At 41.7% G+C, this 24,062-nt stretch overlaps 1 protein-coding gene across 2 annotated transcripts in view; it reads left to right on the top strand.

Moving 5' to 3' along the window:
* Positions 1 to 24,062, top strand: part of EPSTI1 (epithelial stromal interaction 1) — a 98,386-nt gene that overhangs the window by 36,915 nt on the left and 37,409 nt on the right. The window contains exons 8-9 of one of the 2 annotated variants that reach the window (XM_030311438.1): positions 15,053 to 15,146; positions 23,171 to 23,203. In XM_030311438.1, the coding sequence (XP_030167298.1) occupies positions 15,053 to 15,146; positions 23,171 to 23,203 (127 nt within the window). The remainder of the gene's footprint in view (positions 1 to 15,052; positions 15,147 to 23,170; positions 23,204 to 24,062) is intronic. The other variant, XM_030311448.1, reaches the window with a different exon arrangement.

The following is a 24,062-nucleotide window of genomic DNA, read 5'->3' on the forward strand; positions in this document are numbered from 1 at the left end:
ATTATATGCATTTTTTATTTTTTATTTATTTATTTTTTAATTTTTTTTAACGTTTATTATTTTTTTTTTAATTTTTTTTAAATATTTTTTTTTCAACGTTTTTTATTTTATTTTTGGGACAGAGAGAGACAGAGCATGAACGGGGGAGGGGCAGAGAGAGAGGGAGACACAGAATCGGAAACAGGCTCCAGGCTCCGAGCCATCAGCCCAGAGCCTGACGCGGGGCTCGAACTCACGGACCGCGAGATCGTGACCTGGCTGAAGTCGGACGCTTAACCGACTGCGCCACCCAGGCGCCCCCGTTTATTTATTTTTGAGACAGAGAGAGACAGAGCATGAACGGGGGAGGGGCAGAGAGAGAGGGAGACACAGAATCGGAAGCAGGCTCCAGGCTCTGAGCAGTCAGCACAGAGCCCGACGCGGGGCTCGAACTCACGGACCACGAGATCGTGACCTGAGCCGAAGTCGGACGCTTAACCGACTGAGCCACCCAGGCGCCCCTATTATATGCATTTTTTTTTAATTTTTTTTTTCAACGTTTATTTATTTTTGGGACAGAGAGAGACAGAGCATGAATGGGGGAGGGGCAGAGAGAGAGGGAGACACAGAATCGGAAACAGGCTCCAGGCTCTGAGCCATCAGCCCAGAGCCCGACGCGGGGCTCGAACTCACGGACCGCGAGATCGTGACCTGGTTGAAGTCGGACGCTTAACCGACTGCGCCACCCAGGCGCCCCTATATGCATTTTTTAATCTAACTTTCAGATCAGCCCTATGAAGGGTATATCCTCCTCATTTTACAGATGGAGGGTTGAGTAAATTTCCTGAAGTCCCTAAGACCATAAGTGATGCAGCCAAATCTTGGTCTTGAGATTTGGGAGTCCAGGGGGGCTGGGGAAAATAGGTCATTGAGAGGCATGATCTAGTTGGAAGGTCAGGAATATCTGGCTAGGGTGGGGGGTGATAAGCCCTGGAGTTAAGGGGGGGGGTAAAGTTCAGTTCAGAGAGCAAGATTTGGCCAGTGTTGACTTCTGTTTCCTTCTACCAAGATGTACATTTTGCCTAGGGTAGGTGAAAGAAAAACTGAGGAAATAAGTTGACTTTCTCTGATTTTCATTGTAGATGAATGCTATCCTTTTCCAGTCCCAACACTGGGTTAGTACCACACTTAAACCTACTGTAGGGTATGTGGGTTTTTGTGATCTTTCCAGGCAGTGCTCTGCTCCTACGTACTGTTTCCGATATTTCTAGGGGATGGGGCGGGGGTGGGGGGATGCTTAGTTCTTTAAAAAACTAGTTGAAAAAACTCTTGGAACCAAGCTTATTCCAAAACAGGACCTTCCTATTCCTCAACTGCCAAGCACTACCTTGAGCTCAGCCTGTCGATTGAAATGTTGGGAAGTTTACTTCACTTCCACCATCGGAACCGTGCATCTCTTTTATTTCCATTTGAATAATAGTGTGATTAGGTCCTAAGAGGCACATCTTCATCTATTTTAGTTTTCTAAGAATGGAGGATCTAGGCAGGTCTGCTGAATATGCACACTTAGGCCCCAAGTTTGCCTTCTAATGTGCTCACAAAACTTCTAATGCCCTTCATGGGAGCTTGCAAAAGACACTTAAGGGCTAAATCGATCCCTTATCCATATGGTAGGCTTAAATCCAACTTCACATTTTATAATCCAAGTAAGGTGAATTGAAAGTCATCCTATTCATAACTTTCTATCTTATGCTAATGAAGCGAACTTATGGATACAAAAATCCCCTATCTATTTTGTTCAGAATAAGACCGAATATTTTATGGGAAATCTGATCTGAGAGAATCCTTGCCTACTGAATGTTAAATCATGCTGATGGTATCAATATTTCTATCACTGTCCGTTCTTCCTGTGGATGTCCCAGCACACATTAACTTTTTCATTCCCACTGCCACCACCTTCCGATAGGTATTCCTCACATTCCACTTGCCTTATGGCTTCTGTCTCCTTGTCATCCCCTGGCATACTTGAATGGCTTCATTTCTGTCTTCACCAACTGTCTTTTCTGTCAGTTATCTTACATGTTTTGTTGGATTTCATTTTCTAAAGCACGGCTTTCATCATGTCACTACCCTATTCTAAAAGGGTATTATTTCCCATTGCTTATAAAATGAATTCTAAACTTCTTAGCTGCATCTTGGGGGAACTGTGGGCCACCTTGGTAAGAAGATGTCAGAACATGCTAAGATTTGGGCCTGTGTCAGGTGACTGCAGGAGACTTTGCGGAAACGGGGCTTCATTCTGGGTTGAACGTTATCAGGAGGCAGGGGTGATTGTGATTAGGTATCTTTATTTTATTTAAAAGGAGGGAAGACCTGAGTGGTTAATTGCAATTGTAATGTAATTGATAAAGAAGCACTGTCACACAAATCAGGTAGAAATTTGGGGGTGTTTGGTCACTTCGGTGGTTTAGACAGGTTCGTGTATCTTTTTTTGCTCAGACATGTTAATGAGGGGGTCTTATTTTTGTCAATATCCATCACAGCCCCAGGGTGACTCTTTTGATGTTGATACTGTGTGAATTGCTTTCACCAGGAGAACACCAAGGCCTAGCTCTGAGTGCTAGACTAGCTCCTGCATGTCAGGGACAGCTTCTAGCTTTCGCAATATGTAATTAATAATTAGTAAAAGGTGAGAGTTGACTAATGTCTTTTTTATAAACTAGTTTCCCTTAGTTATCTCATCACTGTGACCTGGTATACCTGGGGGGATATGTGTGCACCTTCCCTCCACCCTTCAGAAAAGCTGGCTGCAGAGCCAACTTTATCACTTCTGTGTGAGTTCTAAGATCCTTACTGGAAAAAAAAATTAACACCAAATGAACTCCGACCAAACAAAGAATGAATCCAAGAAAAAGGAAGGGAGTAGGTATTAGAACAGTTGTGAACAAAGAATATAGTGACATGTATAGTCAGGTATGTGATAGACTTTTCTCTTTTCTAAAAATTAAGAATAAGCATGATCAAATTAATATAGAGGATTTTAGTGCTAGAAGAGGCACAAGGAAGAGGAGATAGGAAGTAACGTTGAGTGTTTTTTTCTTTGTACGAGTGAAGTCTTGTGAATTCCGCATGTTGATAGAAGACTAATTTGTGTTTTATGTGTTTCATTATATGGGATATAGGAAATATAACATAAAAACAGGTGAAAAATACAGTGAAATACAATGAATACAACGAAAATTTGATCATTGTAACATAAGGCAGAAAAGAGGAAGAACTATGAACAAGTCAGCAATCACAGAAAAGGTATACATGCCAAATCTCCTTATTAAAAGAAACACTCTCGGGTGGCATAAAAAGATGAAATTCTAGCTATCTGCTACTATAAGAGATGCCATAAAACAAAAGAGATGAAAATAAAGGAATGGAAAGTATAACCATAAATGCTAACAATAGAAGGCAGATTAATTAATATCACTGTTAATAGGAGACAAAATTAAATTCAAGGTGAAAAGCATTCAACAGGATGAAGAGTATTTTATAGAGATAAAATATGTCAGCCAAAAGATAATGTGAATAATGGGTCTTTATCAATTTGAAACCTATAAAACAAACTGCTAAAGTCTGTAATATAGATAATGGATTTGTCACCTTCTCTCTTTTTTTTTAAGTTTATTTTTGAGAGTGAGCAAACATAAGCGGGGGAGGGGCAGAGAGCGAGGAGACAGAGAATCCCAAGCAGGCTCTGTGCTGAGCCCACAGAGCCCGATGCAGGGCCTGAACTCATGAACCGCAAAATCATGACCTGAGCCGAAATCAAGAGTTGGACGCTTAACTGGCTGAGCCACCGAAGCGCCTCAAATTTTCCTTTTTAACTAATTCTCCATTGAAATTAGCAGATCATGTGAACCAAAAAATGATATAAGGAATAGAAGATTTGAATAATAATCAGTATGATTATATAGACAGTTATAAAGTGTTGTACCTAGTTTATGAAAATACAAAATCTTTACAAATATTGACGTAACTACAATTGGCCTTCACTAAGGTTTCAGAGTTTCTCAGAAAATCCCCCCAGTACTCCCAAATCCTAGAGAACCACCATTCCTAAGGAAAATGTAATAAAATCATAAATTAAGCAATAAGAAATGTTAATGTCAGGGGCGTCTGGCTGGCTCAGCTGGAGGAACATGTGACTCTTGATCTCGGGGTCAGGAGTTTGAGACCCATATTGGGTATAGGGATTACTCAAATAAGCAAAAAAAAGAAATTTCATGTCTATTCACATAAATGTTTTTCTAATCACTTTTCTGAATGACTGTTAGGGTACAAGTTGAAACCAAAACTGAAATTACAAATTACTTGGGGATAAAAGAATACAAGTTTTAAAGTATCCCATATTATATAAATCTATAGAATGTGGCTATAAAATTATTTAGAAAATAGTTTTAAAAGCATTTAGTAAAAATAGAAACAAACTAAACATCGTATTAACATAGTAATAGAACAATAAAATAAGTACAAATAGGTAGAAGGAAGGATAATACAGGAAAAAAAGTTTTAAAATGTTTATTTATTTTGAGAGAGAGCACATGTGCAAGTAGGGAAGGGGCAGAAAGAGAGGGAAAGGGAATCCCAAGCAGGTTCCGTGCTGTCAGCACAGAACCCTACGCGGGGCTCAGTCTCAGGAACTATGAGATCATGACCCGAGCTGAAATCAAGAGTCAGATGCTTAACTGACTGAGCCACCGAGGCACCCCCACCCCCCAAATTTGTTTAAATGATGTAGAAAACAAATTTATCATCTGTAAATTAACCCCAAAACTAGTTTTTTGCTTTTTTAAAAAAATTCTTATAAAATTTCAGGCCGATTTTGAACTTGTCTGATTTAAAAATAAAGAAGAGCCCCAAGGATAAGAAAGGAAGTACAACCAGAATTCTGGAAGAGCAAAAGACTCCTAATTATCCTACTTCTAATTGTTAATTTTTTGTCACCCAGATTTCCTCATTTATTTCCTGGGGAAAATATACATGACTAGACTTGAAGCCTGAATAGAGTAATAACTAGAAGTGGAAGAGAAAATACAGTTTGGTTTTTACCTAGAAAAAAAAGCCCAATTGGGTTTTTGTTTTGTTCTGGTTTTGTTTTTTCAGTGAGTTCTACTAAACCTTCAAGGAAGATGTTAGATTTCATTTGAAATCTTAAGAAAGAAGCCAGCTTTTCCAGTGAAGTCTGGAACAGGGTGATGAGAATGCTTGTTATTACTGCCCTGTAACTAGAGACTGTTTCTATTTTTAACAAAGAAATAATCTAAATATTGCAAAGAAAGAGATCAGTGTCTCTGATTATCCGTCTAAACCATCCCGAAGGGATCAACCAAAAAATTACTGGACCTAATACTAACAGTTCAACTAACATGAATGAATCTAAAGCCAATATGCAAATATTTGTCTATCTTCTATACCATCAAAAGCTCATTAAAAAATATAATTAAAGAAAAAGCCCACTTAAAATAATCATCCACTGTAAAACAGGTGAGTCGAATAGATAGATCCTACATAAGATACCTAAAAGAAGATGAAAATAAATGTAGACCATTAACTCTAGAAGGAAAAAAAAAGTCAGTATTATAAAGATAGTTCTCCTGAACAGGACCTTTTGTGGAATTTGATAAATCAAGTTTAAAGAGAAAATACTAAAAAAACAGATACACTTGAAAGAGAGAAATTGAATGGAGTTGGGAGAGGCTTGTTGTACCATGTATCACGTGTATTAATATAAAAGTATGGTAGTAATAAAGTGTTATTGGCATTATAATAAATCTATTCAGTGAAAGAATCTAGAAGCAGGCCCATGAATATAAGGGCATTTGGTATTTAGGACTTCAGCTATTGATAAAAGTATCCTTTCAAATCAGTGTCAAAAAGACAATTTGACAAATTGTACTGAGCCAACACAATTAGAATATGATGAAGAATGTTTTTGGAAAGGAGATTCTACCCCCTAAATCATAAGTCACACACATAACTCAGAAGCCATAAGGAAAAATACAGATTTGACTGCAGGAAGAAATTGTGGTAGGTGACAACAGTCAACAGTATTACAAGTGAGTCTAGGAGAAAATATTTGCCTCAAGAGTAATGGACAAAGGCTTAATTTCACAAAGAACTCTTATAAATTAGTAAGAAAAAGACAACTCTAGAAAAATTGACAAATGGCTTGAACTAGCAGTTCAAAGACAAGAGATATAAAATCGATAAAAATATTTGGCCTCACTGATGATCGGAGAAACATAAAACATTTTATTTTGAAACTGGCCAAAATGTAAATGTATTGATAGTATCTAGCATTAGGCAATGGGCTTTCATGTATTCAACTGTGAGCACCTGGTATAGATCAAGCACTATACTAGGTTACTAGGTTCTAGACACGTATGATGAATAAAGCAAATCTAGCCCCATGACCAAGTGTGGAAATTCAGATAATAAACCAGATGACCAAGGAGTATACAGGATAATAGACTATAATTCCTATGAGAGAACATAGGGGAAGATAATGATCTCTACCAGTGATCAAGAATACTGAAACTGGGAGGGGAGAATGTAGGGAAGACCTGCATCTCTGAGAAAATGACAGTTGAGTGGAGGGATGAGAAAGGAACGAGTCCTGCTGAGAACCAGGGAAGTGGGTCCTAGGCTGCGGGAGCAGCACCCAGTATATTCGGAAAGGAAGCTGATATATTTGGGTTGAAGTGGGGGAAGAGAGATCATGAAGTTGACAAGATTGATAGGAGCCAGAGAGATCATGCAAGCCATGGCACATAGTTTGGGTTCTATTTAAGCTACAGGAGCAAACCTTCAGAAGCTGTTTTATTGTTTTTAAAGAAGTGATTACTGCTTGCTGTGTCAAGAATAGATTTGAGGAGGCAAGAATGGAAATGGAGAAGCTAGAGACAACGTTACGGCGGTAGTCCAGGCAGGAGTTGGTGTTGGCTCTGATCAGAGTGATGTCCGTGTTCATGAATTTCATGTGAAGCCTGTCTACACCCCTGCCCCCATCCTCCTCCATGTCTACCATCCCCAAACACCTGATAGGTTATTTTTCCCCAAGTTTGATTCACTTGCTCTGGTGCCCATGCAGAGAAAGCAGATGGTCGACTTTATCTTAGAGAGTCAAAGACATTTGTAAAGGAAAGATTGTAAAAATGCACTGTGGGCTCTAAGCTGCACAATAAATAGAGATGGGTAGGAACTGATGGTGAGAAAAAGGGAGGAATGATGGCTTGGAAATCCCAAACCGGGGAGAAAATTGTTGTAGTGACGATGTTTGTGCCAAGAACACGGAATGATGGAAAGTTCTGTCCAAGAGTGGTGTTTGTCAGTTCTTCTGTTGGAGGGAGGATACTTGTTCATGACGGTAGAGTTTAGGGTAGGACTCTAGGAGTGTGGCTGAGGCAGACTGAAGAGGTGTTGGAGATGAGAAAATAAAAAGTGAAGCCTGGGAACTGGAAGGCAAGGAGGAGATCCGGGACATCCATGTCTCCAACAGTAGTTGAGATAGGGAGGAAGCCTGGTCGTGATGAATGAGAGATGCTTCGGACCAGAAGGTTTGGAGTGTGTAATAGCAAAGAGGGGAGAAGAACGTAGGGTATACTGATGTCAAGGGCACTAACCGGAACAGACTTTTTTTTTTTTTTTTTTTTTGCAAGTGATGGAGGGAGAAGTAATTGTCTGAAGTAACGTGAGGAGCAAAGAAGAGGCCTGTGTTCCCCCCCACCCCTGCCCTCCAGGCACTGAGGAAAATGTATGAGAAATAAGATGCCTCCATTTAGGGAACTCGGAGGCAAATGCTGTCTTTAGGTTTTGTCTTCTCTTGGTTTCAGGTAAGGAAGAGAGCTGAGGGAGATTCCTTTTTTTTTTCTTTTGAAATAATTTTCAGCTTAGAGAAAGGTTACAAAAATAGTACAGAGTTTTGCACTGAGACTTTTTAGCTTCCCTTAATGTTAAGATCTTGTATAAACCATAGTGCATTTATCAAACTAGGCAATTAAGATTGACACAATAAACTACAGGCTTTATTAGAATTTCACCAGTTTCTCCTCAATGTTCTTTTTTCTATTTTAGGATCTGATTCAGGATCACATAATATAATTAGTGGTCATGACTATTTAGTTTCCTCTAGTCTGTGACAGTGCCTCATTTTTGCCTTATGTTTCATGACCTTGACACTTTCAGTCAGTACTGGTTAGTTACTTTGTAGAATGTACCTCTAATTTGGGTTTATCTGATATTTTATTATGATAAGATTGAGGTTTTAATTTTCAGAATACTAAGAGGTGATCCTGTGTCCTTGGAGCATCCTATCAAGAGGGTATATGATGTTGATGTCCTCATTACTGGTGATACTAACTTTCATTATTTGGTCAGGGTGGTCTCCACTGTAAAGTTAATTGTTTTCTTCCCTTTGTAATTGATATTTTGTAGTTGGGGGAAATACTTTAAGACTATTCTAATATCCTGTTATCCTCAAACTTTTCCCCACTGATTTTAGCTTTGAGTGCTTATAAGTATATGAATGTTTTTTGTTCACACCCACTTATATGAAACTGACTCAGTCAAAACCATCTCTGTTTAGTTTATTCGATAACCCATATTACTAAGCACAAAGCAGAGACTGAGGAAGAATTTGTTGCTGGCGCAAATGCGTATGTGAACGTAAGAATGATTACTTGCTCACCTAAACCTCACAGTGGCCAAGTTCAGGTTTGTGAAGCTATTGTGAAAGACAGGAAGAATGTATTGTTAGTCCTCCTAGAGAAGGATTTCTAAGACACGCTAAGATTGTGTTTCCAAATGTATGTGATAGCATGATTTAATCATTAAGTCAGAATCATTTGGACCTCAGAGAATTACGCATGTTAAATATCCATCGGTACCTCTATAGTAGATCCCAAGATCACCAGGGGTGCTTTTGAGAAACACGGGTTCCCGGATCCAATACCAGACATGCTGAATTGGAAAGTTTAAGTCTTGAGTCCAGGGCTTAACAAGAAGCAGCATAGATGATTCTTATGGTGTCAGCCACACGTGGGTCTTCCTGGTGGCATTTTGGAAATTATTGCTCTAAGGAATCCAGAATGGCATCTGCAAAACTTTTCCCCATAAGCACCACAATAGTGTGTATGCTTTTTCTCTCCTTGAGAAGCATTGCAAAATCACAGAAAATATGTATCAATCACTAAGGTCACACTTACGATTTTGCCTACATTTGTTTCATTTTAAAAAAAGAAATTAAATGGCATAGTGATGGCTAAAGTGTTAGTTACCCTTTCACTCTCATCCCTTCCCTCCATTTTTTCTCTAACAGCAACAGTGTTCTGGTGTGTAACATTTGTCAGTGCCCTTCAGCAGAAGACCACCAGGGACATACCTGTAGTTGAACATTATGGGTTTATTACAAAAAAGGAAAACATGGGACACCTGGGTGGCTCAGTCGGTTAAGTGTCAGACTTCGGCTCAAGTCATGATCTCATGTCTCATGGGTTCAAGCCCCACGTCTGGCTCTGTGCTGACAGCTCAGAGCCTGGAGCCTGCTTTGGATTCTGTGTCTTCCTCTCTCTCTCTCTCTCTCTCTGCCCCTCTTCTACCTGTGTTCTCTCTCTCTCAAAAACAAACAACTAAAAAAGAAAATAGGGAAAACACACACTGTAAGAAATGGAGGGATATCTCAGAGTGTTAGAAATAACTGATGAGGATTTAGGTTTCAGTTAGGTAATTTGGGGAAGGGTCTAAAGAAGCAGGAGATTGCTCTAGATTGTGTGTTGTCAGCATGTGGGGACAGTTCTGTGATTGGATGTCTCACTAAATGTTACCTTTAGGGAGGACAGCCTAGATGAGTATGACACTGTAATTGGTAAGGAATCTGCATTCATTTAGCAAGATGGGAGATATTTGGTAATTTGTGAGGTCTACTTGGGTAAAGTGGATATTCTGTGGGACCATTTATGTCCATCAGTAGAACAACATGGCTTAGCTGTAAACGTCGGATTAGTTTGTAATAACATTGAGATTAAGATGTGTCAGAACAGTTCCTAAATATCTTGGGCTGCTTTTCTTTTTCTCATCATGTACATTGTTTCAATTTTATTACATATATGTGAATCCACACAAGGTACAGACTGTTGTTTTATGTCCTTCAGATACTTTGATCACTGTATCATACCTTTACAACTCCTCCCCTCACCCCCCCGCGCCCCGACTGGATACTGTTTTTTGAGATTTCACCATATCGATTCTTGATGTAGATCTAGTTCATTCTCTTCTTCCTTTACATTCTCATCTTCCCCTCACCCCCACTCCACATCTTCTTTTTATCTCTGGGACTCTCTCTCTCTCTCTTTTTTTTAATGTTTTATTTATCTTTGAGAATGAGGGACAGAGCACTAGCGGGGAAGGGGGCAGAAAGGGAGGGAGACACAGAATCCTAAGCAGACTCCAGGCTCTGAGTTGTTAGCACAGAGCCTGATACGGGGCTGTGAGATCAGGACCTGAGCCCAAGTCAGACGCTTAACTGACTGAGCCACCGAGGCGCTGCCCCCCACCCCCCTTTTTTAAATTCTATCTCTGGGACTCTTATAGCAGTGCTGGATTAAATTACCTTGTTCCGGTGTCTTTAAATACCTATGCAAGAGTTTCTCTAGAGTTGGTACCTAGGCATTATGCACATATTCATCTCTACTAAGCATTGTCAAATTACTCCCTGAAGTGGTAACACCAATTTTCCCTTCCATTAGCAATTTATAAGAGGACCAGTTTTGTAAGACACCCTCCCCAGTATTTGGAAGGTTCATGCTTTTTTATGCTCTGAGCCTAGGTAGCTCCTAGGCCTAACAGGAAGACAGCTCCAGAATGAAGCCCCTTTCCCACCTTCCCCTCCCCTGACTAAGGTTCTGAAATATCTGCTTAGCTGAATCCTTGAGAATCCTTGTTTCTCATCTTCCTCAACTCTTCTTGGCTGCCTCTTACACTTTTGGAATTGATCACTTAATTGAGAAATGATTCTCTTGTACATATTTCTTTTCTTTCTTTTTGTTTTTAATTTACATCCAAATTAGCATATAGTGTAACAATGATTTCAGGAGTAGATTCCTTAGTGCCCCTTACCCATTTAGCCCAGCCCCCCCTCCCACAACCCCTCCAAACCCCTCAGTGTGTTCTCCATATTTATGAGTCTCTTCTGTTTTGTCCCCCTCCCTGTTTTTATATTATTTTTGTTTCCCTTCCCTTATGTTCATCTGTTTTGTCTCTTAAAGTCCTCATATGAGTGAAATCATATGATATTTGTCTTTCTCTGACTGACTAATTTCACTTAGCAAAATACCCTCCAGTTCCATCCACGTAGTTGAAAATGGCAGGATTTCATTTATTTTGATTGCTGGGTAATACTCCATTGTGTATATGTGTGTATATATGTGTGTACACACACACACATACACACACACACACATATACACACATATACACAATGGAGTATTACTATATATATATATATATATATATATATATATATATACACATACACACACACACACACACACACACACACACACACACCACATCTTCCTTATCCATTCATCCATCAATGGACATTTGGGCTCTTTCCATACTTTGACCATTGTTGATAGTGCTGCTATAAACATTGGGATGCATGTGTCCTTCAAAACAGCACACTTGTATCCCTTGGATAAATACCTAGTAGTGCAATTGCTGGGTCATAGGGTAGTTCTATTTTAGTTTTTTAAGGAACCTCCATACTGTTTTCCATAGTGGCTGCACCAGCTTGCATTCCCACCAACAATGCAAAAGAGATCCTTTTCCTCCGCATCCTCCCCAACATCTGTTGTTGCCTGACTTGTTAATGTTAGCTATTCTGACAGGAGTGAGTTGGTATCTCATTGTGGTTTTGACTTGTATTTCCCCGATGATGAGTGATGTGGAGCATTTTTTTTCATGTGTCGGTTGGCCATCTGGATGTCTTTGGAGAAGTGTCTATTCATGTCTTTTGCCCATTTCTTCACTGGATTATTTGTCTTTGGGGTGTTGAGTTTGATAAGTTCTTTATAGATTTTGGATACTAACCCTTTATCTGATATGTCCTTTGCAAATATCTTCTCCCGTTCTGTCGGTTGCCTTTTAGTTTTGCTGATTGTTTCCTTCGCTGTGTTGTACATATTTCTTATGTTGTGTTATTAGGGTAGTCTAGGGGTTGTGACAGACTTTAAAGTATAGAATAGTTTGAATACTATGTTGTTTTTTTCTTGCTCATTTAAGGAATGGGTGAACAAGTTTGGGTGGAGGCCCTCTCCACTCAGATATTCAGGCACCAAGCCATATGGGCTCTCCTACCTTCAATATACAACTTTTGGGTTTGTGCTGGGGATTGTCTTTACTCCAGCCAGCCAGAAAGAGAAAAACATATGGATGTGTAAGAAGTTTGTAATTAGTCCTGGAAGGGGTGTGCATCACTTCCTTTCACAGTCTATTGGTCAAGACTCAACCCCATGGCCAACCTTCACTGCAAGGGAGGCCAGGGTATGTAGTCAAGTTGTGTCACTAGAATAAGAGAACATGAATTTGATGGACATGTAGCAGTCCCTGCTGCATCTGAATTGTATTGAAGTGAGGTTAGGATAAGCTATGGGAATCACCCTAACAACAAACACAAAGTACCCTTGAAGATCTTAAGTTGGATGTGAGCGAACTAAATCTTCTAAACCAAGTCTGACTTAATTGGTTCATCCACTCTGTGGAGAGTAAAGGAAGGAGTCCTGTATTTATGCTTATGTCAAAATGATGAACGAAAGAGGGTCATCCCTTCTACAGGTGGCAGAGTCACAGGGATGACAAAGAGCAAGAAACTCCCAAGGGAAAGGTGACCTAGTGCTGCAGTCAGGGTTCTCAGTCTTGTTGGACTTCCCACCAGGAGATTCTCCTGGGGGGAGGGGAAGAGAGAGAGAGGGAGACACAGAATCTGAAGCAAGCTCTAGGCTCTGAGCGGTCAGCACAGAGCCCGACGCGGGGCTCGAACTCACCGACCATGAGATCATGACCTGAGCTGAAGTAGGATGCTTCACCGACTGAGCCACCCAGGCACTCTGAGATTCTCCCACTTTTGCCCTCAAGAAGGTTCTTCTGTATTTTATTTTTATTAAATGTGACCATAATTGCCTACAAGTATCCCAGGTCAGTTTAGTCAATACATGGAAATTACATTCTATACCTAGGCCTATACTAACAGTTGAGAAATACCAGTCAGTTAGTTTAGTAACTTGGAACGTGGCTTGTCAATATGGTTCATCTTTGGGAATAATCCACATTCTCCACAGACCCGTACTTGAATTCCTGTGGCAGTCCTGTGGCCCTGTCATTATGATTTAATCCTGTGGCATAAGTGGGGCAGTGATAATTGGTAGAAGGGCCATGGCTAGTGGTTGGCAACGCAGGCAGTTTTGTCCTTGGCACCAGCAGGTAAGAAGCCACTGTCAGAACACAACGTGGGGCTGCCCGTCAACTTGGTCTGAGGTTCTTTCCTTGTTTATCGCAGTGTTTCTTTTTCGCCACTTTTCCTAGGTCTGAACTCAGGATATTCAGCAATCTCATCCAAACTTCTGGCAACTCTCTTCTTTTCACACTTTTGACTGATGACTTCATAAAGCCCCAGACAGTGGGGCAGCTTCCAGGCTCTGAGACTTCATTAGTCTCCTTGTCTATTCTGGGCAAGATAAGCAATCCTAGACAAATGGAGAGGCTGTTTGTCTCCAGTGCCGAAGCCTTATGTTTCTCAGGGTGATGTACGTCGCTTACCTTTTTGCTCTTCCTTTCCCAGCTCAAGCTTCTGACCTTGTTCAAATGCCATGTTCTATCTAAGTAATTATTTGAAGTGATGTTGGCATCCCTGTTTAGTTTTGAATTCCTTGTTTTGATTTTCCTCCACTGGATACCATTTATTTTTACCAGACCATTGATGCGTTTTTGGGTGTCCGTATCTTAAGTGCTTGACAAGTTGAGGACTAAAATATCAGGGGGGAAGAAGGGGCATAACTGAGGGAAGGAGGCAGGCAGTGAGAGGGCTGCAAGAGGCTGGTGCAATATGCATTAGGCCTCCATGAATGAAGTATTTGGTTGTGCATCGGAAATAAGGGGGGAAAAATCCCACAAATTACATGGGGAAAGGACAAAGAAACGGAGATCAGTGGTAGGCCAAATGGGGAAGTCACTGAAATGAGGTCTAGGGAACAATGCTAGTGTTCTCTGCTTGACATAGGTGAGAGGAGAAATTGGGGTGATGGTTTGGGGTTTTTAAGGGAAAAACAAAGACCTTCTTAAAACTGAGGCTATTTCTCGGCCAATCTTTGTGAGCTAACAAGAGATGTCGGAAATGCAGGCCAGAACCAGCAGCATTTCTTACCTTCCATGGAAGGTACAAATCAAATGCGAAGGTGTGTCTGTGTGCATGTGTCTGTGTAAGGGGCCATAACTGCTTTCAGAATCCCATAGGGGCTCCACGATCCATATGTGGTTAAGAGTTACAGGATTGGAGGGCCTGTATCCCAAGAGCAGCCAAAGCCATGAGGGCAGCGAGAGGAGGAAGCGGGCGAAGGGCCACAGGAAACCAGCGTGGAATGCGGTCTCACAGGGGACCCAACGTGCCACGGCTCTATCGTGCGGTCTGAATGTCAGGCTTTAAATACTGAGACGGGAAGTTAGGACCCCACACTGTAGAATCTGAGGGAGCATTTCTCTCCATGTCAAGGAGATAAAAATGAAATCCCAGTTTCACATGCCACAAACCTAATTTTATACTTTTCAGATGAATGTTCTTCAACAAGGCGGTCTTACGGTAGCGTTTTATTTTGGTTTTCTACGCGACCTTGTTCTCACACTAACCTTTTGTTCTACCCAGGACACTTTAAGTCATCACCCAATGAATGTCTTGGCTAGTATCCAGAGGCACGATGAGTAATGATATTTCTGTTTTTATGAAGGCCCTAACACCCGTTTGTGTCCCTGCTAGCAAAACTGCGGAGTTCCTGAGCAGACTGGACACAGAGTCGCCAGATAGAAGTACCTGTCAAAAGGCTCTTCATGACTCACAGTCTTCAACTTGGGTAAGTGGGAGGCCATGCAGGGTTGCTGTCTGGTACTTTATAAAGAGGCATTTGGTGAATGAAGGCTAAGGGCACAGAGTGAGCTGTGTATAATAGATGGCTGGAACTAAAGGCAGATGGACCTGATCTGAAACTTAACTTCAGCTGTTGCTTCCTTGAGCTATAAAACAATGCTTGCACTTGGTTATCTACATTACGGGCACCTGGACTAAACACCACCCTTTGAAAAGCCTTTGATCTCATCCAGTCATCCATCCATTTATCCTCCAAATTTTATGTTTACGTAAGGTTACGTAAGGTCTACCAAGTGCATACAGTTTCTGCCTGGAAGGACTGTAATTTGGGTGGGATAGTTCATTGTATGGGCTGCCGTGGGTACTGTAGGATGTGGGCACAACATGCTAGAGGTGTCCCCCAGACATCAAGACATCCAGAAATACCTCACATGGGAGGCCAGCAGAATACCACTGCAGAAATTTGTATGCTGCAGTGGAGATCTTGGACCTCATTCTGTGAGTGCTGAAGGCACTAAAAATTTTCAAACAGGGAAGGTTCAAGGTCAGGTTTGTGTTTTAGTGGGATCACACTGGTAACCATGTGAAGGATGGCTCTAAGGGAATGGAGAGGCAGAGAGGCCTCTGAGAGGCTCTGCGTTAATCCAGGTAAGGAATGATAAAGACATGAAATAGGGCAGTGGATGGGAGGATGGAGATGAGAGCACAGGTCAGAGAACCGTTTAAAAGGTGAGTGGAAAGAGCCTACATGTCCATCAACTGACGGATGGATAAAGTAGATGTGGTTTATGTATACAATGGAATACTACTTGGCAATGAGAAAGAATGAAATCTGGCCATTTGCAGCAATGTGGATGGAACTGGAGGGTATTATGCTAAGTGAAATAAGTCAGTCAGGGAAAGACAGATACCATATGTTTTCACTCATATGTGGATCTTGAGAAACTTAACAGAAGACCATGGGGGAGGGGAAGGGGGGAAAAAAGTTGGAGGGAGGCAAACCATAAGAGACTCTTAAGGACTGAGAACCAACTAAGGGGAGATGGGGGCTGGGGGAGAGGGGAAAGTGGGTGATGGGCATTGAGGAGGGCACCTGTTGGGTGAGCGCTGGGTATTGAATGGAAACCAATTTGACAATAAATTATATTAAAAAAAATAAAAGGTGAAGTTGGCAGGGCCTTGGTTATTGACTGGTTAACTGGGTACAACAAAGTAAGTATAATTCAGGATGCCTCTGGAAATGGTTGTAGTTGAAAGAAAGGATGGGTTTAAGTTTTTAAAAGTGTGCGCTTCAGTGACCATGATTTAAAATGTTGAGAAGCTATTATGACACTCCTTAGGATAAGTTCATTGTACTCTTACTTACAAATGTTTAAATGTTCCTCCCCCCACCCTCATCCCCCGCTTCTAAGGTGGTGCTCCAAAGTCTAAGATTTGCCACGGGTCCTGTCACATCTGTCCTCTCTCCTCTCACTGCAGGGCATGAAAGGACAGACTTGAAAACTGTAGGTAGAGAGCTAAATCCTGTGTAGGGACAGTCCTTGACGTCTGTCCAGATACCCTGTGGCCGTGAGGGAGGGAGAGAAGACAGGAATTGGATAACTTTATCAACTGGGTGCTTGGCTGCCAGGATGGTCTTGACCCTGTTTGAAGGCTTCCCGAATCCTATGAAACACCCGGCAGAATTGTGTGTGCCTGGCCTATTGATTTTGGTTTGTTTCTTCAAGTTAACAAGATCATCCTGAATTTTAATACTGTTGTCCATGACATGAGTGATGTCTCCCAGGACTGCGTTTTCTGTGGATTGATTAGTGCATTAGTCACAAGATCCTCAGAGCTATTAATAGAAAATATGGAGCAGCATTGGACCCAGGATGATTCTTTATGAACTGCATTCAATAGCTGCTCCCATTTCGACAGCAAACTATTAATAATTTGTTGGTGTTCAATATATTTAAGTGGCTTTTTTTTTTTTTTTACCAATATTGTACTCTTCTTCTGTCTAATCCATCTGCGTAGAATTCCTCTGAGAATGCTTTGCAGAACCATTTCTAATGCTTTAGGAATGACACGCCTTTACAGTGCACTTTTGTAACATGGGAGGAAGACACCTGTAGTTTGCCTTAACTGTGGTCGATGTATAGAATGTCAGCGCTGTGTGACCCCCATTTCTATGGGGGTGTGATAAGCTACAAGCTTTCAAGTTTTTTTAAAAAAATTTAATTCTCACATAATGTACCTTTTCAGAGAAAGTTGTTCTCATTACATTTATTTACGTGTGGATCTTCCATGGGCAGCTGGGAATTTAATACATACTCTATAATTACATCAGTGGAAAAGACGACAAGAATGTTCCTTTAAGCGATACGTAAGAGAACTTCAGACCAAAGATACTTACAGTGTTTACTTACACATGGGTTGATACAGTTCTCTGTACCGTTGTGAGAAGTGCCAGAAAATATGCCGCCTTCCTCAATCATAATCATTGAATATTTCTGGTTGTACACTAAATGGTTTCCAGTCTGCTTTGTTGCCTCTCGCCGCCTCCTCTACAGCGAATAGTCGTTTAAAAACATCTCATCCGGTTGTTCCACTGCCCGTGGCTCCCTGTGTCTTCAAGGATAAAGTCAGAATGCCTTAGCTTGAGCACAGAGCCCTCTGCCTTCCTCCCTTCCCTCACGACTCCTTTCTGTACGTAGAATCTAGGTCTTGGCTACTCTAAGTAGGGTCCATGGACCAGTAGCGTGGGCGTCACCCGGGAGCCTCGAAGGGTGTAGATGAAGCTCAGGCGCCACTCCAGTCCTGAATATGAAGCTGAATTTTAACACGGTCTGTGGCGACTTGTGCACACATTAATGTCTGCGGAGCGCTGCTCTGTAGCTTGTGCCTTTCCAGCCATTTCCTCTCACTTCTGCTTGGAACTCCTCGTGCGGATGGTTTAATTTTTATCCACGTGCCACATGTGTTTTCAAAAAAAGCCAACACTTGAAGGCCTGTGTCCCTTGCACTCCTTTAATCTCACTCCCGCTCCCAGTATTTTAAACTCTGTGTATTGGGGCGCCTGGGTGGCACAGTCAGTTAAGCGTCCGACTTCAGCCAGGTCACGATCTCGCGGTCCCTGAGTTCGAGCCCCACGTCAGGCTCTGGGCTGATGGCTCGGAGCCTGGAGCCTGTTTCCGATTCTGTGTCTCCCTCTCTCTCTGCCCCTCCCCCGTTCATGCTCTGTCTCTCTCTGTCCCAAAAATAAATAAACGTTGAAAAAAAAATTAAAAAAAAAAACCTCTGTGTATTAATTTCCTATTGCTTATAAAATAAGGCCTGGCGATGTAATGCACAGCCTGTGGCCACAGTTAACAATACCGTACTGCGTATTTGGAAGTTGCTAAGAGAGATCTTAAAAGGTCCGTCACAAGAAAAACACTTTTGTAACTACGTGTGGTGACGGATACTAACTAGACTTATTGCCGTGATCATTTTGCAGCACACACAAACGTTGAATCATTACGTTGTACACCTGAAACTAATATAATGTCATGTCAGTTATGGCTCAATAAAAAAATTTTCCATCGCTGGTGTAACAAATTGCTAAGGACTTAGTGGCTCAACACAGCACAGATGTATTGTCTTACAGATCTGGAGGTCAGAAGTCAGGAATGAGTATGAAGGGGGTAAAATCAAGGTGTCAGCAAGGCTGGCTTCTTCTGGAGACTCTAGAGAGGAACCTGTCCCTTGCCTCTCCTAGCTCTCCTTGGCTGCGGGCACTCTCGCCCCCCTGGCATGTGGCTGCGTCCAACCTCTGCCCTCCTCCTCATGCCGCCTTCTTCCTGCTCTTTGGCTTTCTTGCCTTCCTCTTACAAGGACCCTTGTGATTCCACCCGGATCATCCAGGGTCCTTTTCCATCTCAGAATCCTCAATTTCTGCAAAGTCACCTTTGCTAGATAAGGTGACGTTCACAGCTTCCAGGGATTGGGAAGTGGGCATCTTTGGGGGGGCCATTATTCCTCCCACCACACTCGCCTAAGCGGTTTCTTTGTTATGTGGATCCACGTACCTTTCAACGTAGGTATTGCTGTTGCTTGGCTAACCAAGTTCAGATCTTGTTAATTTATCCCCTCCCCTCCATTCCCCTAATTATTCAGTATTTCAGGCTTTCTCTTACTGTAATGACTACATGAATTTTTTTCTCACTGCCAAGCCAGTTAGTATACTTCACAGTTTCTTTCTGTTTGGACTTCTTAAAATTTTTGCTTTAACATTTGCTTGGTTTCCTCTGAACGTTTGACTGGCTTCCTTCAGATTTTGCGACCGTTCCACAAAGTGTCTCTGATGCAGATTTCCATACAGTTTTCCGTTTTGTGTCTGTCAGGTAACTTGTCAGTTTCGGATTTCTTTCCCTTCTGGAAACATCCCTCTTCTGCCTTAACGTGGCTGGTGGTTCATTTGGCCTCCTACACAGCGGTTGTTCTGGGACTTTGCTTTCACAGAATGGTTTTCAACCTCCTCTACACATCGGAATCATCTGGGGGACTTTAAAATTCACTGACGCCTGGGTCGTACCCCCAGAGATCCTGCTGTATTGTGGCCTGGGCTTCAGGGCTTTTAAAGCTCCCCCGGTAATTCTAATGTGCAGCTTAGGATGAGAATCATTGTTTTAAAGTCATCTGGGGAATTGTTCTTACTGCTTTCCTGTGTTGGGTCCCCTGATTTCTAGGCCTCCTGTCTTCTATTTTCTTGTTTTATTTCCTTGTTTTGATGGAGCATATTATTTACTAGCTTCCCAGGAGAAGATGTATGGTCAGGTCATTGCATATCTGAAGGTATCTTTATTCAGCCCACACACTTAGCTTGTAATTTGCTGGTAAGTAATCCAAATTGGGAATCCTTTTCCTTCAGAATTTTGAAGGCCTTTCTATTCTACTTTTGAGTATTTGTTCTTGAGAAATCCAAGGCCCTCTGAATTTCAGTCCTTATATATAAGGGCTTTTCCTTGCTTCCCCTGGAAATATTTTAGTTATCTTCTTCTTTTTTCTGGTATTCTGTAATTTCATAATGATATGCCTTGGTATGAGGGTCATTAATATTCATTTTCAGTCTGGAAACTCATTTCTAGTTCTAGGTGATTTTCTTGTGTTATTTCTTTGATTTATTTCTCTTCATTTTCTCTAAGGAATTCTTACTGAAATCCTAGGCCTCCTGGATTTATCTTCATTTTTGTGAAAAAAAATTTTTTTTCTCCTTTAATTTATCTCTGACATTTTTTTTCTACTTCTTGGCATATTGGGTTAGAAAAAAAAACCCAGTCCTTTCCCCACTGAGTGTCTCCTTTCTTCTCACATGACTACCACACGCACACTTCTGACAGCAGATGTGGGGGGACTTGCTTTACCCCGAGTAATTCTGTGACACCAGCTGGGGATCCTACAATTTAATTCAGTTCTGACACTGTCTATCTGGAGGTTCCCAAGGTAAAGGGACCCACAACCCTGCCTTCCCCTTAAGATGCCAAATTGCAAGTAGTAGGTCCCCAGGTTACCCACAACTTCTGTCTAATATGGCTACAAGTTGGGGGTTCCCATGACCCCCTCCTGGGTTCCATTAATTTGCTAGAGTGACTCACAGAACTTGGGGAAACTTTTACATTTACCAGTTTACTAGAGGATATGATAAAGGATACAAATGAACAGCAAGATGAAGAGATACCTAGAGCAAGGTCTGGGAGTGTCCTGAATGCAGGCGCTTCTGTCCCTGTGAGTTGGGATATGGTGACCCTCGCAGTGTGAATGTATTCACTTACCTGGAAATTCCCCACCCTCAAGTACTTTTGGGATTTTGTGAAGGCTTCTTCACACAGGCAAGATCAATTATTAACTCCATATCCATCCCCTTTCCCCTCTCTGGAGGATTGGAGGGGATGGTTGGGTCTGGAAATTCCAAGCTTCTAATTGTGGCTTAGTCTTTCTGGTGACCAGTTCCCATTCAGGAGCCCACCCAGTGAGCCTCATTCGAACAAAAGATGCTCCTACTGCCCTGATGGCTTAGGAAATCACAAAAGTTTGAGGAGCTATGTTCCAGGAACTGGGGTGGAGACGTGTGTGTGTGTGTGTGTGTGTGTGTGTGTGTGTGTGTACATACATGTATATTTTTTTCTGTTTTCTCACACATTTTCTTGAGTATCTCCTAAATATTTTACTGGTCACATTTTTGTGAGGGGAGGGAAGATCTTTTTATTTTCCAAGAACTTCTTTTTTCTCTGTTGCTTTGTAAAAAATAGCAACCTGTTTTTGTTTCATGGATGCAATATCCCCTTCTAGCTCTCGGAAGGAACCGTGCAGGGAACAGAAGACGACTTCAGAGAAGGGGGCCCAGAGGCTCACCACTTAGTATACAGCATTTTATACAGGCCTTTCATTCTCAACCTGGGTTTAACCACTGTGACCTTCTGTGCTAGGTGTGTCCGATTTAGTTTATCCAGAGAATACACTTCTGATTTACTGTCTGGGTTGGGAGAATTAGCACCTGAATTCTCAGGGTGGGAGCTGGCTTAGGTACTTTCCTATCATCCATCTGTCATCCTTGATAGCTGTTACATGCATGTCTTGGACCCTCATGTTGCTCTGTGGAGAATATTGGCTTCTTGTGGGTATCCTACATCCCTACCAGAACACCTTCTGTTTTGCTCTTTTCCTCTTAGTCACTTACCATTTCTTCATCTACTTTGTCTTCATAGATTTTTGTCTGAGAATACAGATGTCTCTTGGTTTCTGAATGTAGAGCTTGTTTCATTTTCTCTTCTGTTTAGCATAATTAAAAAAATTTTTTAATGTTTATTTTTGAGAAGGGGGGCAGAGAGAGAGGGAGAAACAGAATCTGAAGTAGGTTCCAGGCTCTAAGCTGTCAGCACAGAGCCCGACGCAGGGCTTGAACTCACGAACCGTGAGATCATGATGACCTGAGCTGAAGTCAGACGCTTAACCTACTGAGCCACCCAGGTGCCCTAAATTTAGCATAATTTTTGAGAGAAGGATGGTGCAGAAACATTTTTACTCCACCGTCTTGAAGTGGGGACTTAATGTTTGTCAGGGATTGATCTGTGATCTCCCAGGCCATCTCAGAATTCATATGTTGAAGTCCTAACCCTCACTACCTCAGAATGTGATCTTTCTAGGAGATTGGGTCTTTATAGAGGTAATCAACCTCTAATGAGGTCATTAGAAGGGGGCTGTAATCCAACAGGAAAGATGTCTTTATAAAAAGGGGAAATTTGGGACAGGACATGCATAGAGGGAAGATGATGTGAAGACACAGGGAGAAGGTGGCCATCTACACGCCAAGGAGAGAGGCCTAGACCCTTTCCTCACAGCCCTCAGCAGGAACCAACAGCACAGATACCTTGATTTTGGACTCCAAGCCTCTAGAACTGCGAGACGATAAATTTTTGTTTTTTAAGCCTCCTGGACTGTGGTACTTCACGGCAACCCTTAACAAACTACTGCAATGCTATTTTTCCTTTGTTCACACACTGCCCCTCCCCCTGCTCAGTCTGTTTCCTATTCACTCTTTAAAACACAACTCAGTGTCACCCACTTTGAGGAGGTGTTCTTGATCCCGTTTAATTAAATGTCCTTTTTAGCATCTTCTGGCATAATACCCATCACGCTGTGTTTCAATCCTCAGTCCTCGCATCAGCCTTCCACACTAGGCTATTAGTGACTTGCTGTCTGAGAGATCATGTCTTATGACAGTGCCTGCACATAGAGGCTTAAATGTTACTTGTTGACTGGACATATTATAAGCATAGCTTTTGGGGTAAAGCAAGTAAAAACGTGTATTTTAATTGAATAACAAAAATTTAGTATTAGTATTATACTAATACTTAGTGGTAGTGAATACAATGTTTTCAGCACAGTAATACTTAGTGTACGTGAACACAATGACAGAAATTTCTGGGATTTAGAACTGAGAAAAATAGTGATCAAAGGTTTTTTTTCCTCCCTGTTATTTTTGAACAGAAACTTCCTGTCCTGCCTGGGAATCCTACCTCGGTAAGCCTTAAGATAGCAAGTAACTTTGAACTCTTCATAGTTGATGTGCCATGTGACTGCCCTTTTAAATGACATTTTGTGTCTAATCCCTCCTTTTTTCTTCTGAGTCAAAAACTAGCACCCATATTCTGATAAAAGACCAATTAAGTGGTTAAATTTTTTGTTTTTAATTTTTTCATTCATTTCGTTTATTCATTGTTGAGAGACAGAGTGCGAGCAGGGGAGGGTCAGAGAAAGAGGGAGACACAGAATCCGAAGCAGGCTCCAGGCTCCGAGCTGTCAGCACAGAGCCTGACACAGGGCTCGAACCCATGAACTGTGAGATCATGACCTGAGCGGAAATCAGATGCTCAACTGACTGAGCCACCCAGGGGTCCCTAAGTGGTTAAGTTTAAAAGGAAGGTATGCAAATAGAATTTAGGTTCTCACCTCTTGAGCAGAAGTTGTGTCCCCTGGTCCATTTTCCTCTTTGAGGTCGTATATGGAGTATTTGTGGCAAAGACTAGCTCTCTCTAGTGTAAAGCGAAGAGGTCACCGGAGAACCACTCTCCGCTTTCAGTGTCTTATCACAGTCCTCCTGTGTTTAGGACTTAGATAAGAGAAAATCCGAGGATATGTTTGTCTGTCCCATGAAGCAGGGTTTGAATGTGTGAGGACTTTCTGAACACAGCTGGAGTTCCAACATTCCAGTTGGTAGTGCTGTAGATGATCCCATTCCAAAAGCCTCCCCTCTTTCTGGCAAGTGCCTATTATTTGATGGAATATGGGTTTTTACAGTGACATAAATGGGGGAATGAATTAAGAAGTGCTTGAGAAAAATTATAGTAAGGAAAAAGGCGGGAACCAGCCTTCATAAGCT

The sequence above is a fragment of the Lynx canadensis genome, chromosome A1 (genome assembly GCF_007474595.2).
Source record: "Lynx canadensis isolate LIC74 chromosome A1, mLynCan4.pri.v2, whole genome shotgun sequence".
Classification (NCBI taxonomy): Eukaryota; Metazoa; Chordata; class Mammalia; order Carnivora; family Felidae; genus Lynx; species Lynx canadensis.